This window comes from Trachymyrmex septentrionalis, unplaced genomic scaffold (assembly GCF_001594115.1).
Source record: "Trachymyrmex septentrionalis isolate Tsep2-gDNA-1 unplaced genomic scaffold, Tsep1.0 scaffold70, whole genome shotgun sequence".
NCBI lineage: Eukaryota > Metazoa > Arthropoda > Insecta > Hymenoptera > Formicidae > Trachymyrmex > Trachymyrmex septentrionalis.
The window spans coordinates 2,002,888-2,026,497 of NW_017305885.1; the positions used below are offsets into that span (position 1 = coordinate 2,002,888).

The window sequence follows — 23,610 nt, forward strand, 5'->3', positions numbered from 1 at the left end:
GACTTGGTTAGAGCATTACAATCTCTTGCTATGGGTAAAGCTACACAAAGAATTTTACTTAAACACCCTCGTACCAAGGAAATCGAATCTACGAATTGTTTCTGTGTAAACGATAGTTTTACCAGCAAATTACATAGGTATTATATTTCTATATTATAAATAATGAACATATATTAATAATCATATATTAATAATCATCTTTTACTGAATATTTGTATTTCTTTATTAAGAGTAAAGATCCAGACCGTAGCAGCGAAGGGAGAATCTGAACCCGAGAGAAGAGAAACGCGCAATAAAGTCGATGAAGATCGGAAACATGAGATTGAAGCAGCTATCGTACGAATTATGAAAGCCCGAAAGCGTATGGCTGTATGTAATTTATAAATTTTTTTATAAATAATATAAATTTATCTCTCTCTTTATCAAACATGATTAATTTATTTTTTGGAAATGTAAAAAATATATTTTTGATAAATGTAAAAAATATATTTGATATAAATTGCAATATACGTAAAATATATGAGTATAATATTAATTTATTTTCTCTTATTAGCACAATATACTGGTAACAGAAGTAACAGAACAGTTAAGAGGTCGATTTTTGCCTTCACCTGTAATAATTAAAAAACGTATCGAAGGCTTAATCGAACGAGAATACTTGGCTCGTACACCGGAAGATCGGTATGTAAAACATGATATATATTGTTACTAATACGTATAGAAATATAAACTAATGATACACTCTATAATTTACAGAAAGATGTATACATATGTTGCTTAATGCTGAATATATTGGATGTGTACAAACATGTAAGTAATTTGTAATAATATATATCTTCTTAGTACACATTAATGATTCTTCATATTTTATTCACCGAATCATTATTACACCATCATCATTTGCGGTATCATTATTGTTATCTTCTCGTTGCTATTCTCATTTTTTGGTTGTGAATTATATGCAAGGGGTATTCCATGCCAACAAGAAAATGATATAGAGTTTGTAATATTCTGATAATTAGTAACATTTATTTCAAATTTATGATATATAATGTTTTTTACAGGAATATATAATTGGGAAAATAAAAAAAAATATATAAATTACAGTCGATCGATAATTTACAGATACATATTGTTAAAGAAAAAAATAAAGGATAGACCATTATTGGCTGAAAACTGTAAGACGTGTATTTATATTTATTATTAAATATTTACTTTGAATTAGACATCTTACGCTTGTTATCATGGAACATCCCTGTGATTGAAATAAATGGCAAGATATTCTTTTGATAATTGACTAGTTTGGTGGAAAAGGTCGATGTGTCAAAGGAATGATGCACTTAGATTTAAACCAGGGAAAAATTGATTTTTTTTTAATAACGGCGTAGTGTCTACTCTTCAACTTTTTACATTTTAGTTACATGCGCATTTGTTTGACTTACGCTTGTATTACAATAGATGTGTAATACATGTGAGTACTCATTATAATAAATATGTATTCTAAATCAGATAGATTTTAGTTAACGTGCGTTTCTCATAATGCGAGATACAATTAAGTTACTGAAGACGATATGCATTGATAATATTGCAGTTAGGAATTTTTCTACAATTGTAAGACTGTGATTGTCTATGATAAAACATAAATGCTATCTGAATATATCGTGAATTTAGGAAGAAAAATGGTACATTTACATATAGTTTTATTTACGTTGATGTCTATCAATTATATATGTAAATAAGTAATGTGAATGTATTATTAAGAATATACTTGTCTCTCATTTCCAACAATTTAATATTATTTTTGAAATCTGCACTCCACACCCCTGAATATAAATTAAGTTTACTTTCTTATATAAAATGAATCATACGTAAGCGTTAACATTCATCTACCAAGTGCATTTTGTAGTATAAGTTAATATATGCTTTATATTTATCTAAATATGTAATTTGAATTTATATAATAAGAAACATACACTTTTTAATGCTGACAAACACTTAACAGCTTCTGCCTCTTCCACCTAGCTTCTCAATTATTTCATTGCAATTTCATCCAATACTGATCGTTTTGACAATACGAAATATTTATTATAGTATGCCAAAAGTGGGATCTACAAATCTAGAGATGCAGAATTTGTTAACGGTATATTGTGCGCATGAGATTAAATAAAGATGAAGATCTTAATAAACTGCTAAAGTTCAATTTAAACTTGTATTGCACGGTTTTATATTATAGTGAAGAAAGGCGAATGATTAGTGTCGCAATTTTATTTTTATTTGTATTCTCTTTTTATTTATTATGGAGTTTTAATATTTAAATGAAAGTTCTATCCTTTCTTACACAAAACTTAATAAAATTGAAATTCTATAACAGCACTTATTATTTCTGAAACACTCATCCCAATGCATTAATTTTCTATACAAAATTTAATACGCTAGATATATATAGATACAAAATATCTATTTTTTCCCTCAAAAATTATTCTCGTCAAGTTTATATACATATCACAGTTAAAGTGTTAAACTTTAGTAAATGTATATACTTACTAGTCAAAATGTATACATTTACTAAGTTAACACTTTGACTGTGACATTATATATACATATATATGTATATATCTACACACACACACACACACACACACACACACACACACACACTCTTTTCACACGCACACATAATGTATAAAACCTGTTTTACAATGTGCTTTTTGCTTCCTGTTTTTTGCTTTCTGCTATTTTTTACATCTTTTCTTTTTTTGTCTCTTATCCTGTTTTTTGTTTTCTATCGCTCGAGATAAAAGTTCACGAACTTTGAAAGAAACGAGAAATGTGTAGCAGAAAATTGTCGATAAAATAGTGGTAAAAAGAGGAAAAAAAGTAAGATGTAAAAAGCAAGAAACAGGAAACAAAGAACACATTGTAGAATAGGCTTAATATTTGTAATACTAATATAAAAATAAATGCTAATGTTATTCATACGATTTAACAATAGAACTGTAAGTTTATCATCAGTTGAGAATACAATTCACATATATGCACAATAGCTGTATAAATTTTTCACACAAGTAATAATATCCAATATAATGAATAGTATTCAATTAATATTTTTACAATGTTTCAGATACATTAACGATCATAATGGTTAATGTTTTATTGTCTCAAGAAATTTGAATATAATACAGGACAAAAATTTCAAAAACAATAAAAACACGATTTTGTCATTTTCATAATTGTTAGTAACAAAATAATTTGTTATTAAATATATATGTATATGCGTTCACAATGTTAAAGATTTTTAACAAAAAAATTTTCTTGTTAAGCATTTTCAATCTTCATAGCATTTTACAAACAATTGTTTATCTATATGTGCTGTTAAAAAATAAATATGAAAGTAAAATTTCATTAGTATTTTATATACTTTTCAAAATGTCATAAATTATTGCATAAATGTGAATCACAGATTGAAATCTAAATAATGAATATCATTTCGCATAATCACACAGAAATTCTCATAAAAATACATTAAATGGGAGAAATAATTCATAGCACGTTGTTTATATCAAAATATGTAACTTATTACTCTTGAAATATTATATTTCTTAATTCTATACAAGTATTCGGTAAACACAGCACACATAGTACAAAGAAGACATTTCCAGCAATTGGAGCTTTTGTCAATTTCGTATTATATATTATGTTATATATATTATATTACATATACTTAATATAGAAGTTATAACTTCTTTGCCCATTCAAGTATACTACCAGGCCATATAAAAAGAATATTCACACAACTTTCACGTAATATAAGCCGTTTAAACCCACTGTGGAAATCAGAAATTGTAATAATCAAATGGAAAGAAAAATGACTAGAGACCCTTTTCCAATGTTCTCAATTATATTTATGTTGTAACTTTGTTAATTACTTCACTTATTTTTTATGGTATAATGTTTTTTAAACGAACGTTTGAAAAGAAATTAACATTTTACTTCTTGGTTCTTACGTTTTTCAGTAATAAAGCATGTCAAACAACGCTGTAAATAAATTTTATGTATCAGATTTTATATTAAAGTACTCCAAGATAATTCGATACAGTTCTGTACAGCATATAAAATAAAATCTGCAGAGACATCTGCGAAGAAAATCTAAATCTTACATTTGGATATTGAAAATTAACTTATCACTTGGAGTTAATAATAAAAAATTTATATATCAAATTAAATTAATCAATGTGAAGAACGTAAAATTGTATTCACGTATCATAAAAATCACAAGATTGAAAAAAATTTTAATTTGTTACAATTCAAATTACTATGAAACTGATTAAAAATTGAAAATAAATGTTTCTCTTTTATTATTTGTAATCTTAAGATTAGTAACAGTTATAAAGCAGTAGCTATAAATTCGCGCGCGAAATGCAATTATAAATTAACATCTTAAACGACATTGGAAATTATATGTACTTTAATACATACTGTATTACATACGCTGCTATATCTGACAAACATGACGTCTCTATGCTGAACCATTTTCATCATCGTATACATTCCTACAGGATCAAGCTGGAATGTAACGATCTGTCGATGATAAATCAAAGTATAATTGCATATGACTTCAAGTATAAATTGTATACAATATGATACAGTTATTTATCATAATTTACTGTACTCTGAAAAGTTCATCCCACTTCTTATAAACATTACAATTTGCGTATATTCATATCGTCGGTGTTAACCAATACTGTACAGAGTCATCTCAACTTGAGAATCTGTGAGATTCCACGGGGATTAACAGATAGGTATACATTGGCTTGAGTTTAAATCAGCTGACAGGCGGCAGGCATCGTGGTGGTGATGGTAAGTAAAGCTATCATTCGGGGTTATTCGTTAGAAGATGATGATTCTCGCCTCTTCTCGGCATGCTTTTTCGTAAATTCTTCAGCATTTTTTAAAAACTTTTTTCTATCCTTCAGAAATTCCTCAGCTAAATCCGTTCTTAAGGGATGCTCGGGCTCAGGATCATTCACTAATGCTATCAAAGCTTGGATCACTGTAAATGTAAATAGCATTTTTAATTGAAGAGATATTTTTCGCTTTTCTTAGAAAACAAATATGAGTTTGTTCTTTTTTAGAAATATAATTTTTGTAAATTGCAATTAACAGCAATTATATTTAAACTTTAGAGAGAAGCGCGTTTTTCCAAATCGTTATCAAAACATAAAGTAATCATCAATGAAAATGCACGAACTGACCTTGGTCCGTTTTTGTAGCTGGTTTCCAGTGTTCCGCACTTATAATTGGCAAACATATCTGACCCTTTTCGTCTACATTCGGATGATATATCTTTGTTTTGAAATTTATTCTTGGTGGTTTAAAGGGGTATTCTGCGGGAAAATTGATTTCGATGCGAAATGCGCCTTTGTTATAAGGTGGATTGTCCTATGGAAGAAAACATCTTATTTTTCTACTGATTACCAGTAAAATAATATGCATCACATATTAGGTCTGTTCTTCGTAGCTTAATTATGTACCAACTGTTCTTAAAATGAAATAGATAAAGGGTTTGTTCTCTTTTAAAGAGAACTTCTTGTACAGTTCATCTTTTCAATATAAAAACAAAAAGAAGATAAATCGAGAACTATAAAAAAAAATCAGGTCTAATTTTAGCAAAAACGAGAAAATTTTAATCCAGTGGAGCAACAAAGAATAGACCTGTTATCGCATTTGAAAAAAAAATTATAATGTTATTCAACCACATGCATAAAATAATACGTTATAATAAGGAAGGAGGATACCTTCCTTATACATATTCACTTAAGAAATGTTTCTAAATGATATTCTACTAAAATATAATAGTTACAATCAATCTTATACACAGAGATTACAGTCTACAAATTATATAATATATAATTAACATATTGTACATTATATTCTTATACATTATATTCTTCAATATAAACTTATCCAATGCAACAAACTTATCCAGTATTTACATATCGCTAATCAAGTATATAAATTTTCATACATTCATTTAAATGACTTTCCAGCGTGGAATATCGAAATGTATTCTATGATTTTGAAAATGAATATTCCACTCATATTGAAAATGTTTTCCATACAAAGGATAAAAACAGATCGAATCGATTTTATCAGTGTCCGAATTAAAGCGATTAAATGATGAACGTGTACAAATTCACTTGATCCAATTAATGTATTTTAGATATGCATTAAATAATTACATCTTTTATTTTTTTTCCTCTCTCTCAAGAATAAGTTACGCTCCCATCTTGAATATGAAAGAAACGTAAGAAATAAACTTGAGAGAGGAACGAGACGAATCACAGAGTCACACGAGGACTCACGGACGTGCACTTTGCACCCGTGCGCGCGCGTATTTTAGGTTACGTATTCCCCCGGAGGATACGACGACGGCGTGCGTCAACGTACCGGCAATATCAGGCCCTGCCAGTTGAGGATATTGGACTCGTCTACTTGAATATTTGTGAAGTTCTTCATCGCCGACGCCCTGAGGTCGCCGAGTTCCTGGAAAAAGTCATCACAGGTTGAGTGCTTTGCGGGGTCCCATGGTCATTTCGTCGCACCGGGTTTCGAGACCGAACGGAGAGAAGTGAAGGGAGGGGGAGGGCACGATGCACGCTGGACAGGCCCGAAACGTAAGGACGACCTTCCCGAGTCGACGAAGGGACTATAAATGACTATATAAGAGTGTCGACGGCCCAATCGACGTCAGTGACGAGGCGAGGACCGGGTACTGACGTGCGAGAACCCGTGCCCGCTGGAGGGGGGAGAGCACCGACCGTTTGCGTGAGAAAGGGCGTCCGCGATGACGCTCGCCACGACCGACCTCGTTGAATTTCGCAGGACTGATTCACGACGGCTACCTCGAATTTACCTTTTGCAGCCTCCTCGTAGCAGCCATTTTGAAAATAAATTCCACTAAAAGCAGCAAAACTTGCTCAGTCCGCCGCCAGTGCGCGTCTCCCGCGGATAGTTCTGACAAATTTCCCAGGGCGCAAGATCTCGGAGGATGATAATTCTCCCCGACGGGTGGGTTTCCCAGACGAGGGAAAAGATGGCGACGTGCTGCAGCGTCAGCGAGTGCGACGATCGGTCATGTCGTTTGCGCTCACCTCGAATATTCGTACATGTACAAGGAGTTACCCACGGCTGCTTACTCGAATTAGCTGTAATCAGCTGTGATCACGAAAGGAAAAATATGACGTTTTTGTGATGTATGTCAAATAATTTTCAGTAAATGTAACTTTAATGATCCCAGTTGAGATTTAAAAAAAAATACGATTCTATTTCAGTTTCCATTGGCAAAGTCCACAGAAATGTAAAAAGGATGTGGAGTTTAGTTAGTAGTAGTTTCTCGTGAGAAGCGGTAAGCAGTTGCATATAATCATTATTATTATTAATTAATGAAAGATTTAAATATTATTGTTAGCTAATGAGAGATTTTAATATTATTATTGTTAATAAAAGCATGGGCGTAGCCAGGATTTTGTTCAGGAAGGGCCAAATTAGAGTTATGACTTTTGAACTTTGGGATGAAAAGAGTAGTTGAGTGGTATGGAATGGTGGATTTGTTTTGTTTTATATTATTATTTTTAATTATGAATTACTGGTAGACAATTCACAAAGTCACATTTAATTTATTAATTTACAACAAATCCAAAAAGATTCTAAACAGTCAAGCTGGATACTTAGTGTTTAACTAATTCCGTGTGATTTTATATTGTATATTACATTTATATACTACATCCAATCCTGCAATGGATATAATATATAAATTCACACAGAATTATTTAAGCTAAAAATCCAGTTTGATCATTTAGGATTTTTATTTTCAATTTGTTGTATTTATATTATGATTTTAAAAGATTGTATTTAATATTATTTACTAATTTATTTTTTTCTTAAAATTGTAAACTGATTCTCTAAATAAAAAATTTAAATTTAGAACACTGGGGTTTTCATTTATAATCTTTCTGTAACTTTCACCTCCGATTCTTTCTTTTTTATCAAAATTAATTTTTTATAAATACTTATTGAGCATTTAAGCGGGATTTTATCTTTATTTTTTAAGATGTAGAGAGAGACTCCTTTGCTCCTCCTGGCTACATCCATGAATAAGAGATTTTTATATTATTGTTAACTAATGAGAGATTTTAATATTTTAAGTGTTTTGATAGATACATAAACTTATTTGAAATTTTATAGAAATAAAAATTTTTTTAAAGGTGTATACTTAGCTCAGAATGAAAGACGTACAGTGGCAGAAAAATTTGTATGAAAATTACGGATTGCCGGATAATTACACGGACAGTTCCTTCTTAGAGCAATTACGTAAAAATATAAAACCGAATAATGTAACGATAATAGAAGCGATAAACTTGGGTGCCAGCATATCCACGAGATTGAGTGTCGTTGTACTTTTCGTCATGGTATTTATTTGGCTAAACAACGAATGGACCACTCCGAATGTTATCGTAATATCAGGGAGCATGTTGACGATTCTTGGATATTTTACATACAACATGAAAGTACTAGATCGATCTGTAAAACCAACGAAGGATCTGTGGACAGTATTAATATTTCTAACGTTTGGATATATATTATCACCCATTTTAAAAACTTTGACAGAAACAATCAGTACCGATACAATATATGCTATGACGATATTTATGTTCTTGACCCATTTAATATTCAGCAAATATGGATCGTCACATATCTTTCTTTCAGACTCTTTGTCCATAACTTCTTCAATCTTTGGCTCGTTAATGTTGGCCTCTAGATTAGCATCACCATTACATGCCTTTTCGCTTTTAACAGTTTCAGTTCAGTGCTTTGTATTATTACCTTATCTACTGTCGCAAATAAATAATCAAATTATTATATCAACTGTTCTGACAATTGGTACCATATATTTACTTTTACATGTTTCACAAATATTTTCTTACGTTTTTATTATTGCTGTAATATTCATCCATTTCATTTGTCCACTCTGGTATATCAGGTGTCAAAAATATAAAGATAACATTTATGGTCCTTGGGACGAGGCAGTAATCGCTTCTTAAAAAAAGAATAGAATTACATTTTTTTAAGAGTATCAATCATAGTTATAAACTTGAATATGTATATATTAACAAATACGTAATTTAAAATTGTGTACTTTTTATAGTAAATATAAATGTAATAAATACACAATATTTTATATTTATCACATCTTTACATATTGTTTATCTATTATATTCATGTAATAAATAATTTGACAATATATTTCATTACAAAATACAAAAATGTCAGAAAAAGAGAACTTGGAAGAAGAAAGTTAATATAATCTACTAACATATTTTGCAAGAAGTGTAAAAGAGAATGAATGATATAAGGAAATGATTATAATTTTCTTTGATTCATTTATATAAACAGATCAAAATTGATTTTACATAGGATAGAGCGAGGCTTTTTTATTCATAAAGCAACTGGCTACCGATAGTATTTATGTTTTTAAACGGCGTAGATTCCATGATGAGAAAAATGACATATTCAACATTAGAAAGTCGTGTTTACGTTTTCAAACAATTGTACATGCAACGTAGTTGTAAGCACGTTACTGCAAAGGAAAATAATTTGCTGCCACAGTTTCCGTGATTAAATTTGAAATTGATGGAATAACTCCGCTTTACCCTACATAAAATTTAATCGATTTCAGTAAAGTAAATACTGTTCATATCTATTCTATATAATAAATGGTGATTAATGATAAATGGAATATATAAAGTACAATAAAAAAAAAATTTAATTAATTGAAACTATGTCCGTAGATGCAAACGTTAATTCTTCATTATTTTATAATTATAAATTGTAACAATCTTTTAATTCGTCTTATGAGAGCTTCGATAAAGCTACGATCCACTGTTGCGTATTCACTGTGTGTTGTGTCCATCAATTGTGTGATGAAAGTATCCGTAAATGTAGAAACAAGTCCTTGCTTCAGCTCCATTAGCGTTTCTGACGAAACTTTCCATTCTATCATGCTTTCGTCAACACCACCCGAAGATACTATATGAATAAACATATTAGAATATTCAATTTTTATGAAGATTTATAAGATGTACACTATAAACGCAAATTTATTCTTTATAATGAAAAATTGAATATTTCACTAACCGTGCACTCTTTGGGTTTGCCGTGATATGACTTGCATAGTATAAAAATCTAAGTGACTCCAAAGAATGTACAAAGCGTGCTCTATTATAAGAGAGCAATACTTTATGCTTTGTCGTTTATCTTTTATCCAGCGATTTAATTTTTGTTCAACAAGTATTCGTTGTTTTCCTATATCGAGTTCTACTTCGTTTTCAGACATGTACTATCAATAAAAACAATAGTATTAAACTTTAATATATGTATTACATGAGTAATAAAGTCAATTGAAAGATTTACTTACTTTCTTTAATTCCGCTGTACTCATGTCGGTTATCACTTGGGCTTTCTTTATTAAGGAATCAATATGCGGCAACTCAGTGTGCAGCAAATTTGTCACGGAAACCAACTGTTCGACAATTGTGCCTAAACACACTCCACCAGAGGTATCCTTCAGTTTGTCCTGCTTTCTTCCAGGTTTTGGTATTAAATGAGGATCGAATAGCACATTCCGTATTTTCTGATCCATACGACTATGTTGCATCTGAAAGCATTCATTTGTAATATGAGAATTTGTAAAAGTGTTTCTAGTAGATTGTCATGTACAATTTCACTATATTTTAGGACATTACTTGATTACGTGTATACAGCATGACGTTAGCAACTATCTGTATGCAAGAAATATATTGCTGGTTTGCGTCGGCTTGCTGGTAATTGTGATTTATCGGAATCGACTGCAATTGAAATTTGTTTAACAACGACAACATCGACTTCTGTAATCGGTACAGATGCGCTCGCAACTCTCTCATCCCAGTGCTGCTCTCTAATTTGTAATCGTCTATGTTTATTTTTGCCAATTCTTCATCCACGAGTTTGTACATATCTGAAAAGCAATTACATTTAGATGAGCGCATAATAATGTAAGAACAATTCACAATAGTTATTTTATAATAAGTATACAAACCTATATTAGCAGATCTAGATATTACACCGGTGAGACACGCAATTTCCTTTAAGAAAAGGACATTGACGTGCGAGACTGCATTTCTTAGAGCCATTTCCACAGTGTCCCTGTGACTCTGTAGAAATCCGCAAACTTGCACGGCGCACGATTGATTCTCCGTTCCTAGCGTGGTGAATAGAGCATCGCAGAGATATAAAGCTGGTAAGAAAATTTGCTGATAGCGTTGCCCGACCGAAGGTATGAACGAATAATCGCCGCCCTCAAAGCCTTGGTTCACGTCAGGATGCTGACCAAATGCGCACATACTGGACATACAGGACAAGATCTTGTTCTCCAGTAAGTTCTCTGCGCCTGATCTCGTTGATGCCATCCTACAGAAGATTGCCATCTTTGCTTCGTACAGGTACAAAGGCCGCATCGACTGCGGCTCCGGTTGCAGCATGTCTCGCAATAAATTGTCTGATTCCAATAGACTGTCTATCATATGCTTCAAATAGCCTCTGCTTGCTAAATAGATCATCCACGCGTTATCATAATCCAATTCTAAGATTTTGTCCAGGCAGGACAACGCGAGCATTTTACACACGTCGTGTCCACCCGAGCAATTGTGGCATAAAATATCCATTAACTGATTTCCGAAACTGTTGATGACCTGAATCGTCGCGTAACGTTGTGAGCGTTCCTGCACGGGCATAAGCTTGTTTAATGAATTGTCCAATTGGCTAATATACATAGAATCAATCGCATTTATGTGCTCGGATTTTTCTAAGCCAACGATACTCAAAAAGTTTAATAAAGCCGCATAAAGATGTGTCACGACTTTCTGCGAGGATGCACCAGCGTTTATGATCCATTGTAAGATGTGACTTAAAATAATTTTCATCATCGTTGTGTTGGATGGTGATGATGGCAGTAACTCGTTGTCCGATTGAATCACAAAACTGTTTCGTAAGTTTACCAGTAGCATTAGAACTGTGCCGGATACTAACGTTTTAATCTCACTCAAAGCTTCGCAGGACGTCATCTTCTGTAGCAAGTCATGCGACAAATTCAGCAGAAGATTTTGCCTTTGAGCCACCGGCAATTGTTGATTCGTCGCAACGGAGAAAAGTATCTCTGTAGTTTGGCACCAACCCTCTACGAATTTAACAGTTGCGTAGGATAAGACCTTCGTCTGATTCTTCTTCAAAGCATGTGCAAGTATAAACTTCACTTCCTGCTGCATAAGCTTGCGTTGGGTAGCAGTTGCGCTGCTCTGCGTAACCGTTAATTCTTCGGTGATGAGAGAATGTAGTTTCCTGATATCGATGAGTGATGGACCGCCCATTAATGCGACTGGAATACTGCATTTACTCTGTACCTTCTCAATTTCTGATGGATCGAAGAATTCCCATGATTTCGTAGGTTCCAGATATAATTGGAAATCGATGTAATGTAAGAGATCCATCAGAAGCTTCTGAGAAGGTACAATCTGGTCCTTGTCCTGACTGAAACTTCCCACCAATCGGTGAATCAGAGAAGTCTGTAAACTACCACCAGCGACTCGCAACTCGATAGCTGCTATTTTCAACAACCAAGACATACAGCCAAGCTCAGTCGACTTATTTAGCCCTTGAAATGGTAATTTTGAAAGATGTCTCTGCACGAAGTCCTGATTACTCGTAGTACGTAAAAATCTGAGAACAGGTGTTGATGTTTTGCTATTAGCCGCTAATGTATGAAGGTAACAATAACAAGCTTCAGTTATTTTGTCGCGACCGCGCTCAAGAGATTGCTCCAAAATGCCCAGTATGGAGTGCAGACAAGTACGCGGGAATCCGAGGATTCCCGGCTGCTGAATAATGGTTTTCCTAATGTCCTTAGTTATTTCAAAACCGAGCAAGTAATGAGCAAGATTTGGCGCAGGCCGTGTGATACTGTGCATCATCAAGAGTAGAATTCTTTCTTTGCAATTTCCAATCTGCCTGCTCTGATCATCCATTCTAATTGTCTCGTCGTCATCCTCTGAGATATTATCCGCGTCTAGGCATTCCACAAAGCCGTGCCTGACATTCGTCGCTAAAGTAGAAGTTGCTGTAAACGTCGATAGCAATTCAGAATCTGCTCCAGGCTCATTAGTCACACCATGAATAACACCAACTGCCACAAAAGCTTGTTTCGGTAGCCATGAATTGTAAGAAACATATTTGACGATATTAATCATATGATCTGGTTTACCCGTGCGAGGGTTCACCCCTAGTAGCAAACGTGACAGTCCAGTCATAATTTTGTTTACAGGTATGACAGTCAACTGCGTCATATAATTGATTTGCATCTTTAATCCACGCTCCAATATCTCCAAGCAATAAAGACTGCAACTTTCGAGATACTTTTTGCCTGGAAAACTGTCGTAAGTATCGAAATGATTGCAACCCTCATCCATGATATATAATATCACGTGTAATAGCTCCGAATTAGTGTGTAATTGCGTCATTAAGTGATATCCCGGAGCCGAATTGACCAAGGTGGACTCGCCGCCTTGTAACTCAACTTTGCAGCCCACAAAATCTTCAACAGTTGGTTCGTACTGCTTTATCAATTTTGAGAATATCTTCAAGCAAGCTTCCGCTACCTCCCACTTTTCAGCAGGATTTTTGTACGAACGAGTGTGAAATCTTAGAAAGACAGTATTGATAATGAAATGCAAATACGGATCAAATCCTGGATTTCGTTGGCCTACACCCAGCAGACGTGGTATTGGGAAATCAGTAAGTACATCTAATAGTTCTAACATGGCACGTGTTAACGGATACTCCTCGTTCCTAGATTCGATCTCTTCTAATTCCGTTTGCACACCTCTCGGCTGATAACTACTCGTTGTTGGTATAGTGCACAAAAACTGAGCAGCCTCCAAGCTTTGCCAAACAATAGAGGAACTTTCTGGTGATCTGGCCAGTGCTGCAAGAGTTCTTACTAGCACACCCTTCAAAGGTATCGGCATCGCACAACTCACTAAGCCGATCAAAGACTGTAAAATTTTCCAATTTGGGTGATCACATATTGCAATTCTCGACATTTCATCATTTTTGGCTATCACTTGGACGACCAATAGCACTGCCTCGAGACCTTTAACTTCCTGAGGCATAATTCCTTTCGGATGACATCTTTGCCTGTACACTGTATCCTGACTAGGAGGTAATTCCTGTCTCAAATTATAATAATATCGATTTAAGGAATTGAAAAAATGATCCCATGAAATAGTGGTCGAACCGGATGATCCTACACAAAAAATGCATTTGTGTAACTTTCCACTGTAAACAAATAACAATAAATTTTGCTTATAATTGTTACACTCACCGTTTGGTTTAAAAAAATTAAAAGCATATCTAGCTGCTTGTGGCGATGAGGCGAGAGACGCTATCATTTTCATATATGGAACAAATAAACCTGCCGGTAATATCTCTCCAGCAAGACGTATAAATTTAAATAAAGCAACTTGTCTAGACGGCAGGCGACTAATGTATGCAGGAGCTGATACATGAGTCGTATCAGTATGATGACACCAATAATCCATAGCTAAATTTAGTTTAAATGGATCTTCTTTATACAGTTCTGCTATCATCAACATTAAATATTCAAAATGATTATCCAGATTCATTGGAGGTTCGATGCCTTCCTGCTGAAATGCTTGAATTAAACGCATGGATTCATCAGCGCGACTACGTAATTCTTTGACTTTAACGGGCATCAACAATATGAAGTCCGAAATCAGTGTGTGAAAATAGCGAATATAAAATTCCTCTTGATGTATGCAATTATTCTTAAACAAAACTTCGGCCATAAAATGAAAAGCTTTGTTAGCTAGAGCTGCTTCTATTAGTATTTCATCTTCTGCATTAATGTTTTGAGATTGGAATTGAGTGGTAGTTGTTTTGATGGTAATCATAGCTATCGCTAAAGCAAACTGTATCACTCCTCGCAATCCAGCACTCTCCCAATTTATGTTAGTGGATATTAACTTTTGATTCAGTTCCTCTAGTGCTTCCCTCTCTGCTATTAATGGCATTGAATTGATTAATTCTGAAAAAAATAAATTATAATTTACTAATATGAGTTTCAAGTTGATAGGCTGATAATAAAATATATTATATTATACCTTCACCGTTTTCACGACTATGTAAGAAACTAAAATTAAAAGCATTCAAAACAGCCATAATGAGCGCAAGTGTAACTTTGTCAGGTCCTCCTTCACCTGCCTCAGATTCTACTTGACGTGTTTGCAATATAGATAATAAACGAAATAGAATTATATTTGGAAGAGATGATTGAGCAGACCATAAGTACAAGATATCAGCCAGGTCTTGTCGTGTGTCATTATAAAGTTTCATAACCATCTGATGGTGTTTTGCTCCGCCTAATGCTCTATTTTGTTGTAGTAAATCTTGTTCCTATTTAAAATTATTTTGAGAGATTAATACATTTTAATAATCCAAATATCTAATAAAAAATTATAAAAATTGTAAAATATCAAATAAATAGTTAATAGTTAATTTTTTATTAAGATCTTTTTCTTGATAGAATACCTTAGTAGGATCCATTTCCTCTAGCAGGGATAAAACCCTATTTAATAAGCCATCCTCTTGTAACTTATTCGTATAATCTGTAATATGTCTTGTAAGAGCGACCGGTGCATCCACTGCCCAACTATGACCAATACGAGTATGCACCAAAGTTCTTAATACTGATGTCAGTGCTTTTCTTCCATCATAATATAGAAGAACAGCTGTTAAACCACGTGTTAAACCAGGATGGTGTGGCATTTGAAGTTGAGCCGTACAGAGAAGATCCAATGCCATAAACTCATTTAAGTCATACATATCTGATATAATGAGAGTCTCGTCTACTAATTCTTTTGATAATATTTGATGACCTAAACCAGGAAAAGTTATACCATCTGTAACTCCTTTTTTAATTTCCTCACGACTTTTCATATTTTTTGGCTAAAATATAGATAATGTAATATTAATACAATTAAGAGATTGTGTATATAATTAGCACTGTAATATATTTAACATTATTATATTATATTATATATATTTTTTAAATATATGAATGTATATATTTTCTAATATTAGTTTTAATATTTTATTACAGTAACTTAATATATAACAAGAATAAGAAGGAACCTTACCGGATTCTTTAATATAGTAAGAAAATTTTGTCTGTGATTTCGTAGAGCTTCTGTAAGTTCATGGTACTGAGGATCTTGAATATCAGGAACTGATATTATATACTTCTCAACAAGACTTTGCAATTCTTTATATGGAGTCCACATATCTTCTGTTGTTGCTGTTCTATCTATATAAGATAGAAATACTTTTTTAGATTTAAAAATATTATCATAGTCGTAAATATTGAAATATATATTAAATACATAAATATATATGATAAATAAAATCTTATTAATATGCAATATATAAAATAAGTATCATTATTTGTATTACTATTATTACATGCATAACTTTTGTAAATAAATATATCTTATCTACAAATATATATAAAGAGGCTTAGATAAACATGTAATATTGTTTCGATTTATGAGAGATGCAAATTCCTTAATTCTTATATGCAAATTTCTTAATTATAATATATCATTACACAACTTGATTTCGTGAGATTTATCTTTGATATAATTTAAAGACTTGTTTTAAGGAACTGAGAGGTTAAGTTCGTCATGCGATACAAGATTACAAATATTGAGAGGTTAAATTTACCGCGTGTACATTCAAGTGCTATTACCTTCAGACATTTTTTTACACGTTAAAAAACGGCGTTACAGAAACAAATTAGAAATAACGAGACACTGTAATTAAGTGCAATGTAACTATATAAATCTTATAAAATATAAAATACCGGTTGGTACCGGTTAGTCTGGCGGGAACGAGTCATGGGGAGAATTGAAGCATCGAATACTGATATCAAGATAAGAAAAAATCAAGATAAAAATCTCCGAATTGACTAAACGGAATAAAAAATCCTTTTATAAGATTAAAGTAGACACAAGATTAAAAAGTGGTGCAGTAGACTTTATACTAAAATCGAAAAAAGTTAAGTTTAGTATAAAGTCTACTGCACCACTTCTTAATTTTGTGTCTACTTTAATCTTATAAAAGGATTTTTTATTCTGTTTAATCAATTCGGAGATTTTTATACGAAATGTTAAACTTAAAATTCTAATCCGATAGTCAGTTCTTATTTTAAGGCCGTCTTAAGTAATGTCTTAAGTCGTTAATGCGGCCTTCTGATTGGTTCATGACATCTTAAGAGTGTACTTAAGATTATCTTAAATATAAGATCCAACTATGAATACCGGCCTAAAAGAATTCTTAAAGGCTCCGTACAATAAAAGGAACAGGGAACAGAGAACAGAGAATAAGAATTTCAACCTATCAGAAATTATGTATTCCACATACATAATTTCTGATAGGTTGAAATTCTTATTCTCTGTTCTCTGTTCCCTATTCTTTTTATTATGCAGAGCCCCTTAAATTCTCACAAAAATTAAAAATTTATTTATCATTTCTTGTCACATCTTGTAATATTATATTCTTTTAACGTTTCGCTAATTTTTGAGAAATTAGATTCACAAGTTAATAATCTTTCAAATTAAAAATTTATAATTAAAAGTTTAAAGATCTTATTTCAAAGAAACTTTTCTGGAACTTTAATGACAACCGTTTCTTAGCTATAAATTATAATTTTTTTTTAAATTATATGCTTATATTTTTTATAGAATTTAAAATTCTAAAATTAATATTGAAGACAATCAAGGCAATATGAAAGACATACGTAATTTAATTAATAGATCCATTGTGCGATAATAATGATCGACAAGTCAACGTAATTGATTTGATATCTACAGATGACGCTAAAGTCATCTTCTCAAAATTCGAGCCGTTTGATCATCTTTAGGTTGTGTGGATCATAATCTATGACTTTTTCGTTTGGAACAAATTGTCTGGTGTTTCTGTTATTATTTAAATGGCCACGTTGTGTTTACGCATTTGTTGTATAAAGTAATTTCGTAAGTTTCTCCCGAACTTTCGGAAGTCGTTGACACATCGCTTAAATATATATACGATACGGAAGAGTAAAATATGCGAATCGACGTATACGTATGTCACCGGCCGGTAATTTTGTGTACGTGGTCAGTGATGAATCTACCCGGCATTGTTTGCGGTTGCATGTGCGTTGTTAGAGGCGTGTCAAACACCCGAAAATTAGGGAGCGTGTGTTTATTTCAGATCGGAAACGCTCGTCGCTTACATTTCGTTCGGTGTTTTATTCTGTCAATGCGATTATAACCTCCTCGAGTAATAACGGACATGTGTTCAGATTGCATGCAAGCTAGATATATAGAACTACCTGTTATTGTCACTTAAAAATTAGATTTATCTATCTCTTACTGTACATTACGCAATACCTCTCTAATTAACAATTGCAATGCATCTAGACAGCGTGCATATATAAAAGACGTCGTAAAGATGTTTTTCGAAATACATATCTAAAAGATACCTAAAGAATATCATAAAGAGAAATCTTCTAGACATATGGTACTTTTTAGCAAGAGCTGGAGAATGTTTTTCAGTAATATAAATAGATGATATCGTCTAATACAGTGTACAATTCCATACTTTCCTACAACACAAGTTAATACAAGAAAATAAATATGTTTACCAAGGACTTTCTCTCTTTAAAATAACAAAAAAATAATCTAGGCTATTGAGAGTCAGCATGGAAGATGTGCAAAAAATTTTGAACAAGTAAAATTGTTACTCCATTTGATATATTATACAAATGTCTTTGTTTACAAGAGTTAATACAAATGTACACAGCTAAAATTAGGTGCTTTCCAGCAAGAGATACAGATCACAAAGTAGGTATAATACAAAATCGTTACATCCTTGTTTACCAATGTTAAATAAAGATGAAATGATCATTGTTGACTGTATCTCTTGCAGAAAAGCACCAGCTGTGTTATATCATCGTTTTGTATTATATACTTCATGAATACTAAATTTTTATATTTTGTTACCATTTATCTTCTTAAAAATAGTACTTTGATGAAAGATTTTAAGACTGTATTTGGATATATTTAGACAAGTGTATAAGATCTTCTTTTGTTTCACTTTGACAATAAAATAAAAAGGCTATGCAGTATTTTAGCTACAAGTTAACATTGTGTATTATTGTGTCATACAGTATATGATTATTCCATGGCTCAAAAGCATCTACAATGTAACAATGATTATTTTATATTTTTTAAATATTGATAAACAATAAGATATAATAATTGACTGTGTTACACTGTATCTATGTCTCTTGTTGAAAAGTACCTAATGCATGTTTACTGATATGCCAACACACAAGTATATATGAAGGAAGGATGGTTTAAAGGAGCTTTGATTTATTTGCAGATTGATGCTGTAAGAGATAGAGAATTTATTTTATTTTAAATTACTGTGCACATCTCTGCATTGACATGGCGACGTTACTAAAGACAAGGGGATTGCGCATGACGGCGCAGAAGCAAGAAACACTTTTAAAGTTAACTGTGCTTTCCTTAGCAGCAATTTTATGTAGGTTTATTATTATCTTCGTTTAATTTATCAGATAAAAAAAAAAAAAAAAGAAATGTTAATTAGTTATATTTAATCATCTTTGTATTACAATATTTTTTCCAGCATTTGCAACACGTTTGTTCTCAGTGCTAAGATTTGAAAGTGTTATTCATGAATTTGATCCGTACTTCAATTATCGTACCACAAAATATTTAGCTGAAAATGGATTCTACAGTTTTCACAATTGGTTTGATGATCGCGTTTGGTATCCACTTGGCAGGATAATAGGAGGTATTAATTTTATGTGCTTATAAATTGTGATACAGATTTTCTCAGAAAAGAAGAAAAAACTTAATATTTTAAATATTAATTTTGCAGGAACCATATATCCTGGTTTGATGATAACTTCCGCAGCATTATATCGTATCTCATGGTTATTGAATATTACACTAGATATACGCAACATTTGTGTCTTCCTCGCTCCGTTGTTTTCAAGTTTAACAACAATTATTACCTATCTGCTTACCAAAGAATTAAAGGTATAGTTTATGTTTTTATTGATTATACAGAACATAGCATCTTATTTGAAGCAAGATGTAACAGTATTCTATTCATGTTCAATTTATCTTTTTAGGATTCAGCATCAGGCCTATTCGCAGCTGCAATGATTGCAATTGTACCTGGTTATATATCTCGGTCAGTCGCAGGTTCTTATGATAATGAAGGCATAGCGATTTTTTGTATGCTGTTTACATACTACATGTGGATTAAAGCTGTGAAAACAGGAGCGATATGTTGGGCTACGTGCGCCGCATTGGCTTACTTCTATATGGTGTCTTCTTGGGGCGGATACGTCTTTCTAATTAATTTGATTCCATTGCATGTGCTAACATTGATGGTGACTGGCAGATTTTCTCACAGGATATACATTGCATATAGTATTTTGTATTGTTTGGGAACCATTTTATCTATGCAGATCTCATTTGTTGGTTTTCAACCTGTTCAGAGTTCTGAGCACATGCTTGTAAGTTGTGATAATATTTTTAATAAGGCATTATTAAAAAAGTGAATGTCAATATTTGACTTGAAATGTAAAATTTTATTTCGTTTATTTTTCTTAGGCATTAGGTGTATTTGGCCTCTGTCAAATTCACGCATTAGTAGATTATTTGCGGAGTAAATTATCTCAAAAGGAGTTTGAGATATTATTCCGTGCTCTGCTTGCTGTGGTGATTACAACGTCATGTGTAGTTGGTGGTATTTTAACCATTACAGGTACTGATCATGTATTTTTTTAACCTATTATATATATAAAATATTATTTCACATTTATGATATACTCTCACGCATATTGCTTAATTTCTTTTAAGGAAAAATATCACCATGGACTGGACGCTTTTATTCCTTGCTCGATCCATCTTATGCAAAAAATCATATTCCAATAATTGCTTCAGTTTCGGAACATCAGCCAACATCATGGAGTTCCTTCTACTTTGATCTGCAGATACTTGTATTTTTGTTCCCATCAGGCTTATACTTCTGTTTTTCTAAGCTAACAGACTCGAACATTTTCTTAATTTTGTATGGAGTTACTAGTTTATATTTTGCAGTAAGTAAAAGTATACAAGATTATATTGTAATTTTACATGTTTATACATATATATACATTTTTACATATTCATTTTTTATTAAATATTACATTAAATTTAAATAATGTCTTACATTTAAATATTTTAGGGAGTAATGGTACGTTTAATGTTAGTACTTGCTCCAGTAATGTGCATTTTGGGTGGAATTGGAGCGTCTTCTTTACTAGTTACTTACATGAAGCAAGTAGAAAGTGGAAAAGTTGTCGATAAGAAAGCCAAGAAATTTGAGAGTAATTATATCTTGAGGAGTGAGGTAAGTTTCTAATATTTCGAAAAAAAATTAGATATGTCTAAGATAAGATATTTAGATGTAGCAAAAGTAAATTAAGAACGTATAGAAATAAAGACATTTTCAGATCGCCTCATTTTTCATCATAGTAATGTCTATACTCTTCCTGTCTTATACCTTTCACTGCACGTGGGTTACAGCAGAAGCTTATAGCTCGCCTAGTATTGTATTATCTGCACGGTCGCCTGATGGCGGACGAATGATTTTTGATGATTTTAGAGAAGCATATTATTGGCTACGTATGAACACACCCGAGGTAAGCATTGTTAATCACTTTCCTGTGTTATTTCAAATGCAAATGATTAAATATCTGGATTATAATTCAAGTCTTTATCTAAGTATAAATATAAATAGATAGTATATTGAACAACAGTTTGTTAGAAAATTAAATAAAAAGAAAATTGCATATTGAAATAAAAAAGAACATGTGGAATTGAAATGAAAAGGAAACGTACATTAAAACAAATTATACATTCTATTATATTCTTCTTTTCAGAATGCTAAAATAATGTCTTGGTGGGATTACGGGTATCAGATAACTGCGATGGCAAATCGTACTATTTTAGTAGACAATAATACATGGAATAATACGCACATATCAAGAGTCGGTCAGGCAATGGCCAGTTCCGAGGAAAAGGCTTACGAAATTATGAGAGAATTAGATGTCAACTATGTTCTTGTGATTTTTGGAGGACTAACTGGCTACTCATCAGATGGTGAATATAATCTAACATAATTGTTGTAAATGTTTTAATATTTTACTTTTAATTTATTCCCAAAACGAGTTAACATATTTATATTATTCCTTTATCTTTTGTAAATCAAAGTATGAAATGAGAATTAGGATCGAACCTAGAATCTATCGACTACATTGAATTGATCGTTTTCATGTCACATTAATTACTTCAATATTTAAACTATTGACAAGTCTATTCAGATTGATGCTAAAAATTTCTATGCACTATATTGTAAAAAATTAACATTAATTATATATTTTAATCAGATATAAATAAGTTCCTATGGATGGTGCGTATTGGTGGTAGTACAGAAAAAGGAAAGTCCATAACCGAGTGGGATTATTATAACTCCGCAGGCGAATTCAGAGTAGATAAAGAGGGATCTCCAATTTTGCTCAATTGTCTCATGTACAAAATGTGTTATTACAGATTTGGCCAAGTCTATACCGAAGGCGGTAAGATTTCTTTATTTTATTGAAACTGCAATTCATATATTAATTTTGTAATTATACTTGTGTCATTCAACTTTTTAAATAGGCAAGCCTTCAGGTTATGACAGAGTAAGGAACATGGAGATCGGAAATAAAGATTTTGAATTAAATACATTGGAAGAAGCATATACGACAGAACATTGGCTTGTGCGAATTTACAAAGTGAAAGATCTACGAAATAGAGGGGCTTAAAGTAATCTGACACTGGTATTGCATAGACAAAAATCTTTTTATATTAACGTTCAGTTATGTGAATTTCGCGACAGTCACTGTGGAAATTAATACATATATATATGTATTATTGTTCATCGCATTGTAACTGAAATTTTTATAAATGAAATGTGAAGATAAACAATAGCATTGATATAAATATTGCTGTACGCAATTTATTAGAATTTTGAAGGATATTTAGTACATATTTCGGCAGCGTCCTTAAAAACCATCATACATAATATTGTGAGTAACATGACTATTAGAATACTGCATTTGTTTATGAACGTTAGCATATGCCTATGCTTTAAATATAGAAGAGTTGTTTCTCTATAATAAATATTTCGCATTCAATGCGCTATAATTGTCAAACGATTATATTGTCTAAAGCAGTAATGCGCAATCTTTTTTAAGTTATTTTTAGAAAGGTATTTTCAGAAATAGATAAAATATTACGGGTCGTATGTTTATTTTGTTTGTATAAAATATAATTTTTATAT

General features: G+C 32.0%; 5 protein-coding genes across 9 annotated transcripts in view; 3 read left to right on the forward strand and 2 right to left on the reverse strand.

Moving 5' to 3' along the window:
* LOC108753693 (cullin-3) overlaps positions 1 to 1,700 on the forward strand; it is a 9,918-nt gene extending 8,218 nt beyond the window's left edge. Inside the window, exons 10-14 of the mRNA XM_018495528.1 lie at positions 1 to 137; positions 231 to 369; positions 554 to 681; positions 757 to 810; positions 1,065 to 1,700. The exon at positions 1 to 137 is cut by the window's left edge and continues 21 nt beyond it. Of these exons, the coding sequence (XP_018351030.1) occupies positions 1 to 137; positions 231 to 369; positions 554 to 681; positions 757 to 781 (429 nt within the window). The 3' untranslated portion in view covers positions 782 to 810; positions 1,065 to 1,700. The remainder of the gene's footprint in view (positions 138 to 230; positions 370 to 553; positions 682 to 756; positions 811 to 1,064) is intronic.
* Positions 1,701 to 4,348: 2,648 nt separating this feature from the next.
* Positions 4,349 to 7,016, reverse strand: LOC108753692 (ubiquitin-conjugating enzyme E2 L3). The gene is made up of 4 exons (XM_018495527.1): positions 6,914 to 7,016; positions 6,448 to 6,543; positions 5,253 to 5,439; positions 4,349 to 5,050 (listed from the first exon to the last, which is right to left on the reverse strand). Exons 1-4 carry the CDS (start codon positions 6,938 to 6,940, stop codon positions 4,881 to 4,883), a joined length of 480 nt encoding a protein of 159 aa, XP_018351029.1. The 5' UTR covers positions 6,941 to 7,016; the 3' UTR covers positions 4,349 to 4,880.
* A 91-nt stretch (positions 7,017 to 7,107) lies between these two features.
* Positions 7,108 to 9,142, forward strand: LOC108753691 (phosphatidylinositol N-acetylglucosaminyltransferase subunit C). 2 transcript variants are annotated; one of them, XM_018495526.1, is made up of 3 exons: positions 7,108 to 7,253; positions 7,332 to 7,405; positions 8,245 to 9,142. In XM_018495526.1, exon 3 carries the CDS (start codon positions 8,283 to 8,285, stop codon positions 9,099 to 9,101), a length of 819 nt encoding a protein of 272 aa, XP_018351028.1. In that variant the 5' UTR covers positions 7,108 to 7,253; positions 7,332 to 7,405; positions 8,245 to 8,282; the 3' UTR covers positions 9,102 to 9,142. The 2 variants fall into 2 exon arrangements, with proteins under 2 accessions (XP_018351028.1, XP_018351027.1); XM_018495525.1 differs by having other exon boundaries at positions 8,265 to 9,142.
* A 344-nt stretch (positions 9,143 to 9,486) lies between these two features.
* Positions 9,487 to 17,067, reverse strand: LOC108753689 (nuclear pore complex protein Nup205). Its single transcript, XM_018495521.1, has 10 exons — positions 16,913 to 17,067; positions 16,305 to 16,471; positions 15,697 to 16,113; positions 15,270 to 15,561; positions 14,471 to 15,193; positions 11,135 to 14,392; positions 10,803 to 11,053; positions 10,475 to 10,714; positions 10,195 to 10,396; positions 9,487 to 10,086 (listed from the first exon to the last, which is right to left on the reverse strand). Exons 1-10 carry the CDS (start codon positions 16,920 to 16,922, stop codon positions 9,869 to 9,871), a joined length of 5,778 nt encoding a protein of 1,925 aa, XP_018351023.1. The 5' UTR covers positions 16,923 to 17,067; the 3' UTR covers positions 9,487 to 9,868.
* A 1,035-nt stretch (positions 17,068 to 18,102) lies between these two features.
* Positions 18,103 to 23,242, forward strand: LOC108753656 (dolichyl-diphosphooligosaccharide--protein glycosyltransferase subunit STT3A). 4 transcript variants are annotated; one of them, XM_018495449.1, is made up of 12 exons: positions 18,103 to 18,320; positions 19,591 to 19,752; positions 19,858 to 20,025; positions 20,113 to 20,273; positions 20,369 to 20,758; positions 20,856 to 21,009; positions 21,105 to 21,343; positions 21,472 to 21,636; positions 21,740 to 21,928; positions 22,169 to 22,388; positions 22,676 to 22,864; positions 22,947 to 23,092. In XM_018495449.1, exons 2-12 carry the CDS (start codon positions 19,656 to 19,658, stop codon positions 23,090 to 23,092), a joined length of 2,118 nt encoding a protein of 705 aa, XP_018350951.1. In that variant the 5' UTR covers positions 18,103 to 18,320; positions 19,591 to 19,655. The 4 variants fall into 4 exon arrangements, with proteins under 4 accessions (XP_018350951.1, XP_018350952.1, XP_018350953.1 ...); XM_018495450.1 differs by having other exon boundaries at positions 18,103 to 18,313; XM_018495451.1 differs by having other exon boundaries at positions 18,103 to 18,197.
* Positions 23,243 to 23,610: the final 368 nt, after the last annotated feature.